The 20,265-nt window shown below is 45.8% G+C and overlaps 1 protein-coding gene across 4 annotated transcripts in view; it reads right to left on the bottom strand.

The window, feature by feature from the left end:
- Positions 1 to 311: 311 nt before the first annotated feature.
- LOC125705787 (tumor protein p53-inducible protein 11-like) overlaps positions 312 to 20,265 on the bottom strand; it is a 42,847-nt gene continuing 22,893 nt past the window's right edge. For 3 of the 4 annotated variants that reach the window (XM_048972039.1, XM_048972040.1, XM_048972042.1), the window contains 6 exons: positions 13,783 to 13,964; positions 6,886 to 6,944; positions 6,608 to 6,656; positions 5,898 to 5,994; positions 3,809 to 3,910; positions 312 to 3,531 (listed from right to left, as the gene is read on the bottom strand). In XM_048972039.1, the coding sequence (XP_048827996.1) occupies positions 3,398 to 3,531; positions 3,809 to 3,910; positions 5,898 to 5,994; positions 6,608 to 6,656; positions 6,886 to 6,944; positions 13,783 to 13,964 (623 nt within the window). In that variant the 3' untranslated portion in view covers positions 312 to 3,397. Of the gene's footprint in view, positions 3,532 to 3,808; positions 3,911 to 5,897; positions 5,995 to 6,607; positions 6,657 to 6,885; positions 6,945 to 13,782; positions 13,965 to 18,123; positions 18,193 to 20,265 lie in introns of those variants that run through there. The other variant, XM_048972043.1, reaches the window with a different exon arrangement.

Below are 20,265 nucleotides of genomic sequence, written 5' to 3' on the forward strand. Positions count from 1 at the left end.
CTGCCCACTTTATAATTAAACCCCGGAATGAAACCCAGTCCAGATGATTTTGGTTGTAACTAGTAGGCAGACCGAAGTAAAGTTAGCAAACTGTGCCTCCTATAGGTAAGTATGAGAACTGCACTCATTCCTCAACAGCTGATTCCCATCACAAAGGAAGCCTTTGGATTCCCAGACCATTCAAGGTCACAGACAAATACACCCTCAATTTGCTATGGGGCTACGTTTAGACTAGTGTAGTCTCCAGGGAGATCTGCAAAGAAACTGAGTGAATTGCACACCACACAACATATTTCAGATGAACAACAAAATTAAAGGAAACAATTGGAAAAAAAACATTTATTTCTATGGCATACATACACAAAATTCCATTTGGTTTTTTTTCCAAAAGTAGATACAAGATGATCTTTGCATTTTTCTACCTATGAACCAGTATTTTTATAAGCAAAATATGTACATAACACTTAAAAACCTTTTTTTCATAAAGCATTTTATACATACTCGTTTTACCCAAACAACTGACGGAGGACCCAGAGGGTGAACAGGTTGGTACCAGCTGTGGTGATTAAGTGGCTGCGCTATTTAGCAGTACCATAAGCTTTTCCTCTTATTTTTTCCTGTGGAGCCCATGAAAAGAGTCGGGGGACACAGAGACTCCCCAACATAGAAATGAGAGAAACAGCTACTAGACACATAAGCATCTGTACTGCACTTAAACAGCACACATCCTGGCTCTGCCCTTTACAGCTCCTCTATGAGCAGAGCTACGCTCCACCTAGAAATGAACCTTGATGTGCTCAAACCTTTGCTTTTATTTGGTCTGTCTTAATGAGATCCAGAGGCACTGTGCTCGCGTACAGCTTTTCCTAGAGCGATCGAGTGAAGACAGAGAGCGGAGTTTTAATTACGAGTCGGCGAAGGAGACTGTTATCCTTTACTACACGGGGTTCACCATTCTAAGCTCCATTCCACACTGCACACACGAGAGCACATGTAGTGCAGCCAAGCCAGGCGGACGCTGTAGCTCATTCCATAATCCACAGAAAAATTCGAGCTCCGTTGCAGGCAGAAAATGTCTCAAGATTCAGGCAGACTTTCGAGTGAAACGGGAACCAAAATAAAAAGGTTTTCCATTGTGCAGTACTTCCGAACATGACTGCTCTAAGCGACAGCTCCATAAAAATGTCTTTTGATACACCACACCTGAACACAGGCCAGTGGATAGACACCTAAAAGAACCTTGCGCCTTGTATTTCAATTCATTCGTGTTGCCCTTTGGTCCTTCAACGCTGCTTAAACTTCATTTACAGCCAGAGAGACAAGCTGCTGCCTTTTGGAAAGAGGTTAGTCTCCTGGAAAAAGCATTTGTTGGCAACTGGAGTTTAACCAAAATTCCTGCCATTTCCCACCATCTACGAGAAAAGCACGTGTATCTGTAGTCTTGTCTAACCATCACTCACACCAAAGACAAAGAACTTGAGTATAGGAATAAGCACATCATTTTGTGCCCAAACTGTCCCCAAAAGATTGCCTCTTCCTAACACGCCTTTCAAAAGTAGCCCACAATCTAGTTCTACCAAAGAGAAATGTGCTATTACACAATATTTGTTGCATGCTTTTTAATCAACAATACAGTCCAACTCTTTAAAAACATCAAAGGCCACCGATGTAAGTACAAACTGCAGGAAGGACACCATGACAAGAGAAATCTACTGCCAGGTTAACAACTTATTCAAGCAGTATGTACTACTTTTGTTCAACTCGAGTTCAGCAAGTCACAAGTTTTTTTTTTTTGTTTTTTGTTTTGCTGCCACTCTAATAAAACCTAAAGCGACAAGGTAGTTATTTACACCATAAAATACAACTATTGACCAAACCCCATGTTATCGTCTGCGGTTTAAGGCAACACTATGGATATGTTTCATAAGTCAGCTACATTACTGGAACGAAACGGTTAAGTTCAAAGTGCTACAGCAAACATGCTCTGTGTCACGGCCTAAAACTACAAGGACCAAGCATGTGCAACTCACCTACGCCCAACCATGCAGTCCATGACACGCTGGTGCCGGCCGCATGGAATGCATGGCTGTCGTAGGGAGCAATGCTTAATTTAGATGCGAAATGCAGCTTCTCGGAGAAAGAGCAACAGCATCTGAAATGATGTCAACTCAACAGAAATGTGTTTTCAGCCCCGATTTACAATTTTTCTCTGTAGGGTTCAAAGCAAAGGCAACTTCAAGCAGTTTAGTTTACGCTCTGACAAAGCAGGGAGTCGCAGCCAATCTGGAAGAGAGTCACAGAAATCATTCAGAACATGTGATCCTGTTTTCAAATTTTATACCAGGAGAACTTCAAGCCCTGTCTGTAAACACCCTAAGTAATGGCATTTTCTTTCAACAATTAGATGTTTGTACTTGGTCTGAAATCAATGCAGGATCAAACTGGTTGAAACACCGAATTGTAAAAAGAGCATTTTTTTCTCTCTCCATTCAGCTTCGTGATATTTGGCTTTCCTTACTTACTGAGGCAGGCTGCTCAGTGCATGCAAAACACCCACAAGTCCCATAGGGGCACTTACGTGCATTGGTTAGCGCAGATCACCACATACATTTCCCCCCCCGACCAGCTGAAAGAACTACTTCAAACTCCCAGGTCAGATATGGCATCTGGGATCATCTCATGCTCGGAGTAAGAGCCAAATCATGGAACCTGCAATCTAAGAATTACTGAAGGAAAACATGAAGAAACGCCACGCATTCAGCCCAGGTCGAAAGATATGACAAGCACAGCAGTGATATAGCAGTGGTCTGTATGCACTGCGGCAAACCCACCTAGCAGGAGGGGCCTCGGGGATGACACACCACCGGCGAGTCTGTGTAGCAACAAGCTGATGCAGAGTGAACACTTACCCACCCTGCAGGTCTGCTGACACCTCTACCTATACATGAAATGCTAGGGTTCCATGCCTCACTGCTCTAGTTGTCTATATTCTATAGTCTATATTGTCATGTGACTGGGGTTGAAAGGTGACACCATTCTATTTAAACTGCAACCCACTGAATAATTATAGGGGCTGCATCTCAGAATTGTTAGTGTGCCAATGACACATTCATAAAAAAAAAAAAAATAATAAAAAAATAAAGTAAAACCTCACACATTTACTAGACAACTCTGTTAGCCCACAGCTGAACGAGAGAACTTTACTCACAGTGAGGCGTTTCCAATGGACCTTATGTACTGGACCCTGATTAATATAAACTGCTGTCTTAAGATTGTTGGAAGGCTTGGAGGGGGGGGGGGTTGATTCCTCAAACCACATTGTATTCAGCCCTGAGCACTGGCACCCCACAGCTGAACAGCTCCCTGCCCCCTTAGAACACAAGGAAAGCCTCATATATCAAATCTTCTTGGGACGCCGTCCCAGATGGTAGTAGTAGCAGAGCGTGATGATGAGGAAGAGCACCCGACTGAGGAGGAGGATGATGCCGGAATTCGATGCTGAGCCCATCTCGATGAAAGTCGCAGTCATCACTGCAGAGAGATGAGAGCATTTCAGTTGGCGGTCAGTGAACGTGCACTTAAAGATTATCACTCATACACAAATGTAACGCGGATGAAGATATATACAACCCAAATAAGTTCATTTTTAATAGTTTAGTAAAAATTGACGCCCCCTCTTGGCGTTTCAGTTCATAGCAGGTGTAATGCTAAAAATTTGCCACTAGAGGGCAGCATCGTTCTAAAAGATCAGGACTAAAATGGGTATTCAATGCATTATGTGTAGGTGACGGGAAACACGTTCTCATACCTAAAAACTGGACAGTGAAGTAGCAAGCTTCTGTCAGCAGTGTCCACTGGATAATGACCTTCTCTGCCGTGTACAGGCCATTCCACATGATAAGAGAGATACCTGTGGAGGTGAAGAAAAGGCAAACTTCTCAAGGCTTGGAGTCACGCAGACCAGAAGTGCTGGTTAAAGCATAGATTCTTCTTCTAAGTATAGCCAGTTCTAGAATGGGCCCGTCTGTTGCATGATTAAGCAAGATGCTTGTTTACTCTGCTGAAATATGCAGCCATATACCGTGAAAGTGTTGACTGCACTCCTGAATGTGATCATTCTGATAAAGTAACGCATTGTCAGTAATACTTCCCCATAGTTTTCAGTTTTTATATGCAGCACTTTTTACATTTACTGTGTAAATTAATGTTTTTTTGCTGCAGGTGAAAAGGGCAACCGCTCTGCAATTTCCTTATACGCGGTATAATGAAAGTAAAAGGCTTCTAATTGCAGTTCTAAAAGCAGCAGCTCTCATTCGACAATTAGGTCTGTCGATGTAGTTCCTGTCCACTCTTCAGTTCTTAACATCCCAGAGCGGGAACCACGAAAGACCCACAGAAACCTATTAGAAGGCTACCGTGAACAAGCCTGGCTCTTTGCAGTGTAAGCTGTCTGTTTTGGTCGCAGTAGATCGAAACGACAGGTCTAAAAAAAAAAAAAAAAGAAGAGAGGGGCAGGATATAGTGCCGTGCCACCCAGAGGGCACCATCTGGGCGATGGATGCCCCCGCATGCTGAGTGTGACCCTGCTCTGAAGCCCACCGCTTCTGGCTGGGGATCAGGTCAGCCCTCAGTTATCTATATAAACTATAATTTTATCATCATTAGAGTTCCAGGATGCATAGAACAGGGCTACTCAATTGCCGGATTGCACTCTGGATCCAAATCACCAGGGCAAAATCGCTTTTCCCGCCTCGCTGGCAAAATCTACCGGAGGGGACATCGGCAGAAAATATTTATCAGGGACATTGGACCATGGCTTTGTGTAGGTAGTGGAATTTGGACCTCGGAGGGGGGAGGAAAACCGAGTTCCCCTGATATATTAACATAAGACAGTGTCATTCGTGGCACAGCAACAGCAGACCGTGACATTAAAAGTTGGTTTCCAGACGTATTTAACGTCCAATGCCTTTCCCTCCAGCCTCCAGCATGATGGCGATGCCCTTCATGACCAGTCAATCCCGTGGTTCTTTTCACAAGTTGCAACAGCGTGAGCCACAGTGAGACCGGGCCCCCCCTCCCCTTCCCCATCTCGCCCTGGTCTGCTCACTACCCCCTGCCAATCACTACCCCCACCTCCGAAATCAGCTTGTCCTCTTCGTGTGTTTAAGGTAAGGGACAGCTGAGAGTTGTCTTTCCCACAGGCTTCTCGCTGAGAGTGTCAAATGTTTTCTGGTCTAAACCAATTCAGTTATAATAAGTTAACATCTTCTGCTCAGGTCTCCATGACATGGAACAGAAGTAGGACAGAATGAAAAATTGGCAGACAGCCTCAATCTCTTTCTTATAATGGTGGATCCCATCTCGAAGGACAGTTTAATGTATAATTAAACAGGGGAGTCGCATTCTGTGTTTTTAATCTCCAGGAACATTCTTCTCTGTACATTCTGCCTGTGCTCTTTCTATCTCGTCCATTTTCCACTGAATTTTTTCCAGACAGTTCCAATTAAAAGCAGCAAACCTGTTTTGATCACCTAACACACACATATTTTGCCAACAGCCTTCACTAGCTGGGTCAAAGGTGACACTGGGAATTCATGGTGTTGAAATATTAAATAAGTCATTAATATTGATGATTTGCAATCATGCTGCTCTGCAGATCCGAGTTTGCATGCAATGGGAATACTTCCAAACTGCCCTCACTTTCAACTTTTTCCCCGAAGAACTGCCACTAGTGATGGGATTTAGGGCTTTAGTGTATCCATAGGAGGAACTTTTCAGTTGTGTGTAAAATGTTGGATGAAAATCTCATGTTTCTTAGCTGGTCAATAGCAATGAGTACTGAGCAGCTGACTGACATGACCATAGGACCAGCGTGGGAGGAGAAGCGGATTCCTTACTGAGGAGGGCTCCTCCGTAGAGGCGGATGGAGATGCTGGTGCTGGAGAGCTCCTCTTCAAACACCATCTCCGACAGCTGGCCGGGGAACGCCAGAGCCTGCAGGAAACCGAGAGCTTCAGATGCTTCCCGCAAGAACGCCTGTCCACTTCCAATTTGTGTTACGGACTGGCTGCGAGAGTCCTGATGCGTACTAAGGTGATCTGAGGCTTCAATACACCTTCTGGCTAAGTCCAACGCTTTCATTACATCTTGAGATGCTGCACAGGGCCACACTGGCGAGGCGGAGTGCGCCAAAGGCAAGGGGAAGCAGCCCTCATCTCTAATGCATTTCATTTGTGCCATGGGGCCGCGGGCTGTTCTAAAGCCGATGCCGTTCTGCAGATACGGCATCCTGTGGAGAGACTTCTCTCTTCTCTGACACAGTCTGATACGCAGTGTGCATTCTGTTAGCACAACGCTTTTTAAATTCAGAACGCAATCATCTGAGAAATTTCTGTGAACCAGTTTGAGCGACTCTGTGGGGGGGGGGGGGCTTCAGACCAATTAGAAGCTTCTGGGTCTTATCTGAGGCTGGCCAATCGCTGACATGTTCTTACATTGCTAAACTCTGGTACTTTTTTTCTTGGGCACTGTGGGAGATGCGAGTCTAAAGCCCCCCCGGCAAACCCACCCCCCCACCTAAAGACGGATATGGAATATCGGTACTCACCATTAGCGCCATCACTGTGAACATGACGGCTGAAATGAGGATCCACACCCTGCAATGGAAGGTCGCTCTTAGTCTCCAGGCTAAACACAAACACGTTCGCCAGGTTTAATTTAAACTGGGGAAGAGGCTCCAGAATACTGGGGGCAAAAAGATGGCGGGAGCCCCCCTCCCCCCCCCAAAAAGAAAAAAGATGACTCCCTAATGTTAATTCACCCTTACAGTTCTGTCAGGATACACTGAATACCACATACCCAATCATACGCCCCCCCCATGCTCACCTGAGGCCCATCGGCTCCCGCACCGCAAATTTGATTTCGTTGCCAAGCATCTGGCTTATCTGCAAAAAAAGGGGTGACATTTTAGAGCCATGTCAATGAACAGGGCGCTCCAGAGGACAGGCACATTTCAGCCGAGGTCGTTTAGGACACGTGTGGATATTTTAGTCATGTTGCCACTCTGAGGCACAAACAGATACCCGCCAGTCCATTCCCACCGCAGTCTAAAAACACGGAGGATTGGGGTTTGTTTTTTAATTGCACCAAGTTAATTTTTAATCGGAGATGATTCAGAGATTCACAGGAGACAGGCAATCAATCAAAACATTACATATTAATAAAGGCCTATATTTAGCTGGAAAAGCTGATTATGGATCACATGAATGACACCCCTGCTAAAGCTTCTCCCCCATGTAATTTACCCATAAATGATTTAACCCTGAAGCACTCCTGTCAGGCTAGAGCCAACATCCGTGACATACTCGACCTACAACTGCTGTTAGCACAAACCATGCAGCACTTAATCTGGGCCAGGGAACACTCATCGCGGAAGGTGGTGAGTGAGGAGGCGACTGAGCCCAAGCTGCCCTATTAGCTATGAAATTGGGATCCCCCCCCAACAGAGAAAAAAGCCTGGTGCCCCCGTCTATCCTCACGTGGGCAGCCCCTGTGGTTCTGTCGCACACTGACAGAGACGGTGGAAGACGGGGGCGAGGGAAATGGCGATGTATAGCTTTACGGTGGCTGCAGCCCCCACTGCGCGACGTAGGGGGGGTGTCAGCACTGCTGTCTGCAAACACTGCACATTGAAGCCAGCGTAACACACAGAATTTACAAGCAGAACCAGCTTATTCACCAACACTGTGCATATTCCACAGCATATGCAGTGCATGCAGTGAGGACACGAAACATGTATGACACACAAAGGACAACAACAGGATGAGGTGGGAGCAACAAGTAGGATGGGAGAGACAGCAGTGAGGGGTTCCTCTGTGCAAATTCGAGTAATAGATGACAATATGTACAAAAGCAGTTGCGATAAAGTGTGAGTACTGCAGACGTACCGTACAAGTTTTTTGTTATATGACTATTACAGTGCATCACAATGACACGAGTGGGCGGGGATCTCTGAGGATTCTTATTTGTTATTTTCTTGTCCTGCAATTGCGAAGATGTCCAGTGGAGGGCAAGATTCAGCCAATGACTGAAGAAGCGAGGAGATGCAGGACCAATCCGGACTCGCATGGAGGACAGGAGGATGCTTTTCGAGGTAGAACTGTACCCAAATGGGCTTGATATCCTTCAGTCTGGTAATCCTGAGGGAGCTGGAGATGGTTGTCCCCAGTAGCCTGACTGCATCCAGCCATCCAGCAGTGTTAAGCTCCAGAAGGTTCTTTGACCACCATGACACCATGCAATCCCCCTATCTGTGGTACACAGTCACATCTGTATTCGCGATGAGACCCAAGACCGGAGTCATCTGCAAAATTCAACTGCTTTGTGGGTGGATGATGAAGATTCAGCCAAAGGTGTCATATGAGAAGCGAACAGGGAAAAGCACACACTAGTGTGCTTATGAGGGACTCTGGCAGCCGCATTTACTGTTCTGTGATTGGCAGGACGTTGCCAATACACTAATGGATGGGAGGTGTGCTAACTAAGAAATATGATGTGCAGGAGATTTGGCTGATGTGCGAAGAGTTAAAAGCAACATCCGGAACCATCCCTTACATGTACCACAGCTGTCCAGATGCTCCTGTCTACAGGGAAGGACTGATGCGGAAACTGTAAAGGGTGAAGAAGTGAGTCACTTTTCAGATTGGGAAGAATCAGATAGATGCCAAGGCGATGGGAGTCACTGAGGCAGGATGCTTTGTCCTTTCTGGAAGCAGGAACAATGGCAATTGTCTCGAAGTGGGACCCAAACAGCTGTCAGACGTCCCGCACTTTGTTAAAGAGCGGAATGCTGATGTCGGTGGGCGAATAGGAGACATTCCAGTTACACCAGTTCAAGATTTCTAAGTGGGCAAACAAATCCATAAACAGAAAACATTTCAGGTAAGAACATCTGATGACGATGACGATTATGATGATACTAATAATAATAATGTAAAGAATATAACCTTTAATATTGTTTTGGTGCGAAAAGTGGTAGCAGAGCACAAACTGAAGCTGCTGAATTTACAGTAGCAAAATGATAACGACTGTCTAAGATAAACTCTAAACCTTCTGGGGGGGGGGGGGGGGGGGGGGGATATTAAACAAAAAGCTCAGGCAATATCATCCCGCGAAACAAACTCTGTGTGGGGTCCTTTGCTGGCTCGGTCTCGGGGCCGAGGAGTAAATGAAACACTACAGCCAGCCAGTTCTCCCAGGGGCAGAAGCACTCGCAGCGCAACAAGGGGCAGATGCCAAAAAAAACGCTGGGTTTTCTCTGTAGCCGCTTCAGTCAAAGGGAGCCAGTTGGGCCCCATTTGCCAGGCCTGCTGCCGTCAATCTCACCCCGTGCCAATTAACTGGACAAAGCAAAACCTCCCCCCCTTGGACCGCTTTTGCGGCAAGCCGCCTGTACGAAGGAGCTTATGTAATAGGCAGCTCCCGGTGCCTAGTTTCATTACACAGGCTCGGTGAATCCTTCCAGCACGCAGGGACGACACTCATATCCCAGGCAATATACCACGAGACACGAAGATGTTGGGGGCTATGTGACTGCCCGAGCTGACGGCGAAAGAGGAAGAGCAGGATGCTTGCACGCTGGGGGCGGGGAAACGTGTGGCAGGCAAGACCTCCACAATCCCAGACTCCATCGATCTCCATCAACGCATAGAGACAGCGCCCCCTACAGGGATGGGGCTACTGCTGAGCTTTGAAGCCCCATGAGCACCAAGACAGCACTAATACTGGTGTGGCCTACTTAAATCTGCAGTACTGGTGTCAGCTGACTGGATCTTCCCGCCCCCAAGACTTCACACCGTGACATAATATTACAGCAGATAAAGGCTGTAACCAATTCATTTTACACACGATTCTAGCACGAGTGCAGCAGCTATCAATCAAAACTTTTTCTCCTCCTCTAAAGTAACAGTAAATGGCTTAACAAATTTTATAAAATGGATTGATTTATGGCCTGGCTAGCAGAAGAACAATTTCACATCGTGCTGACAAATTATTACACAAGCTTTCATTTATTTAATCTACCATACTAAAACTCTGAAACATTTTCAGTGATGTTTAGGAATTTGTAGGCGGTGCCTTAAGACTTCCCCAGAGGCCTTGGAGTAACACAATTAGAAAATTTATCCTTTTGGTTACAGCACCAATCAGCACCAATGAACCCCTACATCTAAAAGTCTGCCTTTTATAAAACACTGACGCTCACCATCGTTCAGTTTACCACCGGCTCACTTCTCAGCCTCAGTGAGTCAAAACTGTGTTCTGTAAGCAGCAGCAGCAGCGAAAATAGCACACGTGCAGCCCTCCTCTGCAGTACGTGCGTGGAAATACACAACAATGGCTATAAAAATGATTCTAAAATAAGGGGCTTGTCAAAGTGTGCGACCCGCAGCTAGGCACCGGCCTCTAGTGACCAGCTAGTCCGTGATACTGCGGTCGCAGAGCCGTCTGTGTGCTCCATCTGGGTGGAAACGGATTGCTGAGGCTCTGAAGTGGCCTGAGCCATGGGACCTTCGGGATGCAGGGAACGCTTAAGGACTATTCCGCGTCCGTTTACACTGTAAAGGGGGGGGTGAAAGTAGAAGATAACAGCCGCTTAATGGTTTTAATGGGGAGATAATGGGGTTTCCCAGGATGCCAGAGTCTCCAGGGCCTTGGGACTGAATGCAAGACTGTTCTGGAAAAACAGGTCCATAGCCCCCCCATGACGATTTCATCTGTCCAGCTGGACAGAGCTGTCTCACTGAAACGACTTGACCCAAGAGGTCATAAGACAGCCGAGCCCCTAGGTGGCGCAGATGTGCAGGGCCTTTGATGCACTGCCTGGGCTGGCCCCTGCAATCACTTCACTTGACCCAACGAGCCCAGCCCAGTGATGCAAGGTGGATCCTTCATTCCCCTCCCACAACGGCAATTTGGTGCCAATTCCTTCTTGATCACTGGAGATTCTCTGCCGGCAGCTAAGAAAACATCACAAAGACAGGAGGATTGTAGATGATGCTGACTGGGGAAAAATAAAAGTCTGTGATACACGTCACCCAGAAATCACTCCCTCAGGAACAAAAGGCTTAGAGGCACATAGTAATATCTGGTTTCTAGGCGAAAGGCATGTGTTTGTGAGTTCTGATAAGGAGCAAACGACAAAGGATTAGGGATTCTGCCGAAATCCTGCTCTGGTTCCCTGGCATCAGTGGACTGACAAATCTAACACTGCTTGCCTTCGGAATGCAGGGTTCTGTGACCCGTGCCACCAGACCAAGATAATCATCCATCTTGGCTGCACCAGTTCCTGATTATTTTTGGATTCTTGCCTTGCTGCACAGAGCAGAGATTTTAGCGGAATTGAGCTGCGTGGGACGCCGGAGCAGGACTGCAACGTGAGAGAGACAGCAGACAGCGGCCAACAGGAAAAGGCGGCCTGTGCTATGCGTCACCCGAGGGAAAACACGCGCCTTCATAAATAAAAGTTCAAGAGAAACATTGCCCATAAAATAGTTATGAACCTTCCTGCAGCCCCCCTCCCCACAGATTTCTGAGAACTTACACTCTTCTTCCCCCCTCAGAGTCAGGACATGACAGGAAGAGCCAGGCAGCAGCCGGTGCGTGAAAACCGGAATGACGATCGACTTTTAGAGGGCACATCCTGGTATTGTTTACAAACGCCGCTCCCAGCCCGTCAAACAAACTGCCCCCGACTTGTGCCGTTGCGCTCATGTTCACATGAAGACCAAACCGAAAACAAAACACGTTTTTAACCTGTTCACCAGTGACATCACAGACTGTCCCCTCGTGTAGATAAACATGGCGACACTGGTGGCAAGAGCAGCTGTGCTACATTCCCACGGAGACCCGCGATGTGGGGACCGATCGTTCACTGCCAACGCACTTCCAGGCGAACGGAAGGCAGCGAGGATGAATTACGGCAGCGATTAGCACCCCCCCCCGCCAAGATAAATGGCGTCCGAGGAGCAGACTGACAAGCAACCTGGTCACATGTCAGCGGCATTCCTGCCCTTTTCCTGTCAAAATGTTTATAAGACAGTGGGGAAACACTGGAAGAGGGAACAGCACTGGAAGAGCGAGCAGCAAGTGGAAGCTTCTTGTCAGATTTGATCTTCAGTGGAAAGGAATGAATGAAAAACAAAATACACAGTGAAGCCTGCAGGTCACTGATGCGACTGCAAATCCCACCCCATTCCGCACAGTTAAGATGCACCTCAGTACAAGGCAACTCTCAGCCAGTTTTGCTTGGGATGGATCGCCTCTGCCCTCCCTATACTCCATATCACATACAGGCATAAGCCAGTGTTTGGGTGCACTGCAAAAAGACAGCTCACTGACTACCCACTTTCTGCATTTTACACACTAATGAGTCACTGGATTCACGATGCTCATTAGCTGATGATTTAGTCTACATTTCTATCAGACGGGGGGGGGGATGGTGGCCCGTCATGGTGCTGCGTCTACTGCCTTCAACCTCGTAATCCTGTCCCCAGTGGCTCCGTTTCCCACAGATTTCCCAGCTGTGCTTCCAGCTCCGACAGAAGGCCAGCCGACATTTCCAGGGCAGCTCTTCCAGGACGGCCTGCAGCTGGTACCCCATATATGGCACCAGCTGCTGAAGCTTTCGGACCATTTAAAACCAACGAGGTGGGACCAGGGTCACAAGTGATAAAATGTGAAAAACCCCATTAAGCTCTGAGGTTCTACAGAAGCCATGTAGCCCAGTTATGTCTTACAAAAAGTATTCCAGACTAATTACATTTCAGACTAATTAATTACATACTGTCGGATGGCCTTCCAGGATGGCGGAACTCCGTGTGACTTTTAAACCGCCTTCATACAACATCCAAGGTGGTTGATTTTGAATCTAATAGGAACCTGGAACAAACATCACGCCAACTAGCAGAGGAGTAAAGTCATCGCGAAATTTACAAACGCACAACCTACCAACACTCATTATAAAAATAAATGTCTCATTAAATGCTGCCATTGTGATTTTTGACCTTCAGCAGACGTGGAAATTTGTTTGTTTAAGAGTTCAAACTGCAAGATAAAGAAGCGGGCGGCCATATTTTTGCCATTGTGTGAAAAATGTTTCTTTTTTTTTTTTTTAGCTTTTTTAAAAAAAGAGAAAACCCATAGATGAGGAGAGAAGTGAGAGCGAGTGTGTCGTGCGTAATCGTGAAGCGCGCCCGGCTTCTCATTAATCTGCATCTGCTCTTTCCATTAAAAATTTAAACGTAATTTTCATGAAAAATGGCAGGATTTATGTTTTCAATTAAAGAAAGAGTTTTCAGAAACACATTACAGTGGCCAATCAAGAGATTGTTGTACAAAATGAGGCCTGAGTTTAGTGCAAGAGCAGACCACTTCCTGAGACTAACTAATCACAAACTCTTAATTACTGCCCTGGAGGCCTGAGAGGCTCCAATAATTGGACGTCGAGCAGAAAAGATGGAAAAAACAACTACAGGTCAGTTCCATCAGGCAGAAGTCGAGCGGCTATTTTAAGGTGACTGGTAATAGTGCAGTTATAGTGTAAAAATGCCTACCAATCACAGCAGACTGAGGGTGATGTGATTGGCTGCCCTGCCTCATAGATTCCCCTTGAGCCGCCTGCTAGGAGGTTGACAGCTTCCAAAGAGCATGTAGCAGAACCCATAAATCCCAGGGAGTGACACGGAGAGATACTGCGCAACGAGAGCAGACTTGGCGCACACTGACCTTTGACCTGTGCACTTCCCCGTCGTCATCCTCTCCCCCGACTCCCAGGATCTTACGGGTCTTCAACCGACTGACCAAGTCAGTCTGACTGTGCTTCTTCATAAGGGGGGGGTGAGGTTTGGAAGCCATGGCTTGCAGGGAGCGACAGGGAGGGGGGGCAGAGGGCCCAGGTGTCTTGCTGCCTGCGGGAAAGAGGAAGACGGAGAGAGATTGTTGAAAACCTTCCCTAAAGTAGAAGAACACTGTACCTCTGTGCCAGGGGTAACTCCATTCACTGATACGGCTCATTACAAAGCTCCTGTGGAGAAAATAAATCCCTCCCCGCCCACCCATTTACACCACTAACAGTCTACGCCTAAACCTCCATTTACATCTCTATAGAAACTGTAAAATTCCATCAGCAAACACAGAGCGGTTAAACCATTTAACACGTTAAAGTCCATGCTAACTAGTAAACTCAGCACTACATATTAAGTGACATTCAGAAAAGGATAAACAGCCTTATTTACATAATACTATGTCCAAGTGCCTTCAGAAAACTGTGAAACAGACATAAATTTGCCACGTTACAAATCTGCAGCTCTCTCGTTGCAGTAGTCGCTCCCTGTTACCAAAATAGCAAATAAGGACACCTATCATTTCAGGTGCCAGATCACCTTCCTTTCATTGCACAAGATCCATACCTACCAGGTCTCGTAAATTACAGTGTTGACGGAGCTGCCTGTTCCCCATAAAAGCACAGCACGGCGTCACGGTCAATGGCAGCTCAGGGTGGCACGTGGAAATTTAGAAGGTAGGCTTAGCTTTCCAATGGAGCCAAGCCTACTGCTGCAATCCACCTCTGTTATTTCATAACCCCCCCCCCCCGAACCAGAAATGGGCAGGGAGGTGGGACATTAAAGATGAAACAAAGCACAGTCAGGGCTCAGACATACTTCAAAGGGCTTGTGCTCTGCCATCACTGTGAAGAGATGGCTGGGGTTTGTAACACAGCTCATTCTGGATCTAGTCATCGATTTACAAACAGAGGAGAGACCAGGCATTAAGTGACGGTCTGTGTACCTCACAGGGCCATCGACGCCTTTCACTCTGGACTGTGGTTTGGAACAACGTTCATATTTCCATTCATGCCCTTTGACACACTGCTGACTGAATCTACATATAAAATGAAATATTTAAGTACATCAGTGTTTTCTCCATGAGTCTGTTTTCTGAGAGATGACATTCGGAATGCTATAGAACACACAACCATCACTCCGCCAAGTGAGTCACCTGAAAACAGGCCTACATTATCACCTTCAACAGAGGGAGGGAGGAACAGAGACGACAACAGCCCACCCCCACCATCGCACTGTTTACCGTGAGATATTCCAGTAAATTATACATTCGTTAACAAGAATGACCAAGCACGGCATTTCAAAACCAATCCAAGAGACTTCAATCCAAGAGACAACCCATGGAGTTTGTACACAGTGCGTGCAAGCTCGGGGGGAGGGGTGGTGACTGATATTAACCACCATTTGTTCACAGAGTACATTGAACCTGAGCATTTTTCTTGACTGCTGATATCTCAAGGGTCATGACCCTTATAAAAGCAGGTCCTCAGTCCTCTGGTTGACACTGTACACATCCATTGAGAATCACTCTCAGCTCACCAGTATTGGAAAACACGACATTTATTTATTTTTTTTTAAATGTAAACAGGCATGACGTAGACAGCTGCATGGGTCCTTGGCCTTTCGCAAAACACAATAAAACGGAGGTGACCCGCAAATGCCTACACCACATGGCAGAAGACGGTTGATGGCGCTTAGAGTTCAGAGGGAGGTCACACCAAGACATGTGGCTATAGACATGAAAGGTCACAAGTTGAGGCCCGTACCGCCCTCAGGCCGAAGAGACGTGGAGATGTCAGAGGATGTGTGTGAACGAGGGGGGGGTGAGCTTCCCCCACCGAGGTCGGAGCTTCTGTTTAGGGTCAGGAAACGGTAGAATCCTGCGAAGGGCTGGGTGTCTCGTGACACACACACACACACATACACACACACACGGGCAGATGGTCACATCTACATGACCTGCCACAGTTAACGACCCCATCGCACACCAGCTGCCGTCAGCGAGATCACTTTGGCACCACCGTCCAAACATTTTAGTGGGATGGATAACATGTTAGCAGGCAGCTGGGTACGACGGGGAGGCAAAGAGCAGCTTACTAATGCAAACAGTGCACTTCAGAACAAAACACTGGTGCCTGTGGACTGTCAAATTACTACAGATCACTGGGTACATAGTGACTGAGGACTGCCTTTACCAGCTTTTGTATATATAGTGTCGATTTAATACATCAATGACAAACACACATGCATAGATATTTGCACACAGACACACACAGCAGGCAGTTCACAAGGTACACCTGCTTATCAAGACAAATTATGCGGCACCCAGACAAGACCGAGAGGTTAAGTTACTGTTTGACTAACAGCAAAATGTGTGAGAAGCCTGGTCTAAGTGATTTTGAACGAGTTGTAATTGTTGGGGTCAGAATCTCAGAAACAGCCACAATCCAGGGATTTCACATAACCCAGCATCCGCAGATTACAGAGAATGGTACCATGTCTAAAAAACTTCCAGCTAATGGCATCAGAGGAGAATGCCTCAAAGCTAACAGGAAGTGCAAAAATAACAGTTCAGTACAGCAGCAGAATGCAGAAAGGCTTCTCTAAATACAAAACTCGCCTGCCCTGAAGTGGTTCTGGAGGCAGAAATAGGTAAAATCCGATAGCAGTTCGGTGTACCTATCAAAGTGGCCACTGAGTGATATATAACATATGCACACCCACAGATGTATAAATACATGCATGTACGCTACATACGCACGCTACATACGCACGCTACATACGCACGCTACACTTCCATGAAATAAATTAAGAGACCACAGCACATTTTTTTGTTTCACTTATTTCTCAATTTATGGGTGTGCATCTGTGAATAATACACGTTTTTTTTTCCAAACTGCAGCCTAGCTCTTCCCTGTTTCTCATTAATGAAGGGCTTCTTCCTTGGTTTATGGGACTTCAGTCCTTCTTCTAGGCCCTGACTCGAACTGTCCAAGCAGTGAGCTTCACACCTGCACGTAACGTTTCCCATTCCTTCTGAATTTCACTTGATATCCTCCAATTCATGAGGCGCTGTTGATTGTCATCTCTGTCATTAGGACATCGCTTCCACTCTCCACCTGGCTTGTTTCTGGTTGTTTCCAGCGTCTCCTGCTTCACCTTGTTCTTGTGTACTTTGAGCCTGGAAGCAGCCTGTAGCCTTCTGCCACCAGAACTGGCATTAAACCAGGTGGTAAAAATGCAGATTTGTTGATTTGTTCATTTTTCTCACGGTTGTATAGGCATTTCATGACCTTATAGCTCCTTACAAATAAAGCAAACAGAATGACTGGCTACCACACTGGGACTGAAGCATCAATTCTGATGCAGTCTATTAAGCTGTACTGCAGGAAGCAGGTGGAAGTGAGCAAAGGTAGGGGAGTCATGAGAGTGGGAGACTAACCCAGAGCCTAGCAGCTAGAAATTGGCAGCTTAAGGGGAAGGCAAAGGCTTAGAGAGACTTAAATCACTCTGAGTTTTATACTCACAATGCTACCGTCTGGGATTTTAGAAGGAAAGAAGAAAACAAGTCAACGTGCAAACAATTCTGTGGGTGGGTGGATGGATGGACAGATAGACACAGACAGACAGACATAGATACAGATCGATACAGATAGACAGATATAGATAGACACAGATAGATGGAATAATTCCAGGAAAGCATCCTGTAGTCTGAAATTTTTTGGCAAGCATTTAAAACGACAAAACGTTTTCTGTTTGAAATAGTATTTTGTCAATATTACCATATTCGCATTATATTGACAATTTAATATTCTCATTATTTTCACTCTCCTCATGCATCCTACACAGCTGGATTAAGCCGAGCTGGCTGCCCAGCTTAAGTGACTCTCCATTTTATCAGCAGAATGTAGAAGCAGTGCATTATGGGTCACAGATTGGTACCACTAATGAGTGCCAATGACCGATTCCTCTATCTATAAAAGTAAAAAAAAGACCAAAAGAGAAGACATTTAAGCACCCAAATAATTCTGTGCAACCTTTACAGTTGCGATAACTTTCTAAATAGTTGAGACACACCAAACTCTCCACTTGGACTAGATGAGTCATAAAGAGATTCAGATAAATGATTATTATTACTGATCCACAAGAAGCATACAGACAACAACTGCGGGCTGCCGATCACAAACCACAGTCATACATTCCAGGATATCGCATTTTTACCAACCTCCTTTTTGTGAAGTGCTTGCAGGTGCAGCTGAAACAAACAGGCATGTTGTGCTTCAACCCTAATGGCAGGAAAAGCACACAGTTATTTGAAATTCAGCTGCAAAAAGGAAGCCGTGACGTGCAACATATGCGAGATGAAAAGGTGAATTTTGCTGCTTTCCCTGGTGTTGTGACATAAGACATTGACCTTTCCAGATGACTTCTACATTTTCCAGCTAAAGTAAAGCAATTTCCCAATGGAAAACAGCACTTTAACAAGGGAAGGGAACTGCTCCTATTATAAACAGACAAAGCAGAATGGCTCTTGCCACCCATCACAGACTTTTTTGTTCATTACCAGTTTCTTTTCAATCCTGGCATCCTTGCGCTATCATGCAAGGGAAAAACAACACTACTTTAGAGTATAAACACCACCAGCCTCTGACCCAAGGATTTCTTATATAGGACCTCACAGTGGATCAAATTAGGCAACATATTAAATGCATCAGGATGTATCAACACTGTCCTCATCCTGACAACAGTGGTTAAGTGCTTTGTCTTAAGAATGAACCTTAATGTTCGCTGCATGCCAATGATGCAGTTGCCTAGCAACTTCAAATGAAGTTGTGTTTTTCCCCATCCTTGAACACACACACACACACACACACACACACACACACACAATATATACCATATAATAATATATATATGGTCTATGAAAGATGTTTCTGTTTTAAGGATAGCTACTTTCATAAGTAGACTACAGAAAATCTAGTGTATCATTCCAAGCATACAGTTTGGATTTCATACTTAAATGAGTGGTTCAGTTCATCAGTCTGCATGCTTAAAATTGTAAATGAACCAGAGAGATCCCAGAGCTACTCATGTAATCTCACATTATTTTCATGTTTCAAAGAGAATTCCTACACTGATCCTTTCACTGCAGTATTTATAATGCAAAGGCAGGGTAATGTTCATACGCAAACTTCAGTTCTTACACAGAAACACTTATTTAATCTTTGAACTAAAGCAAATGACCACAGCACACACCAGAGCGAGGGTCAGCATGGACATTATGAATATTATTAACCAAGGCGCTAGAGGCCCCATTTAAGTCTTACCTCAGTTGGCCAATAAATGAGAGAAAGCAATAAGGCTTGGTTTAATGTCCCATGAAGCCCCTTTAATGGGCGTTGTGAACCCTACCTACAAGAGGAAGTGCCCCCAGGCAGATACCAAGACCTACATTCATCCTTCCATCCATAAAGACTTAACCAGTAGGGCTGTTTCCCAAGCCAGTCCTCAGTGACCCCCCAGACAGTCCACGTTTTTTGCTCCCTCCCAGACAGTCCACGTTTTTTTGGAGGGATCAAAAACGAGGACTGCCTGGTGGTTCCTGAGCAGCGGGTTTGGAAACACTGCAGTAGGGGGTTTACAATGAGCCTAACGCCTGCATCAGGACGCACAGGGCACAAAGCAGGGAAACGCCTAGGGCCGAATCCCAATCCATCACAAAGCACAACATCATGCACACAATCACACACTAAGGGCAAATTAGAGTCACTGATTCAGTGTTTTTGGACTGCGGATGGACACAATCGCCTACAGAACCCACAGAATTCCACACACAGAGTGCTTCTTGTAATATTAGTACTGGCCGAGGAACAGAGCCGAGATCTTCCCAGCTGATGAAAGCTATTACACGCCTTAGAAAGGTGTTACTTCAGAACAGCCCATAGTATATAACATTTAAATAAAGTCAAATGTTAGGATGTCATATAATACTTAAGTTTTTGGAGATGTGGAACCTATCTAGGACTTGAAATGAAATGCAGTTGTGCTTTGTGGCATAAACAAAAACATAGCAAATAAACCTGAACAAATGGCACCAACTTCACATGGTTAATTAGTTCTGAGCAATGTAGTGTGATCAACACTGCGGATAATTCCATGATACAGATGGACCAAGTTGTGTTCATCCTGGAATGTCTGCGTTCCTGCTCTCTGCCCATGTTCTTAATTTAGAGCCATCTTAAACAATAGAGGGCCCTCCTCCTCACTCTCTTCCGAGTATAAATAGCCAGTGTTCATGGCTTCTACTGTGTACGGGTTTATGAATGCACAGGCTGGTCAGACTGGAATAAATGCAGATCTTGGCCAC

The sequence above is a fragment of the Brienomyrus brachyistius genome, chromosome 13, assembly GCF_023856365.1.
Source record: "Brienomyrus brachyistius isolate T26 chromosome 13, BBRACH_0.4, whole genome shotgun sequence".
Taxonomy (NCBI): Eukaryota; Metazoa; Chordata; class Actinopteri; order Osteoglossiformes; family Mormyridae; genus Brienomyrus; species Brienomyrus brachyistius.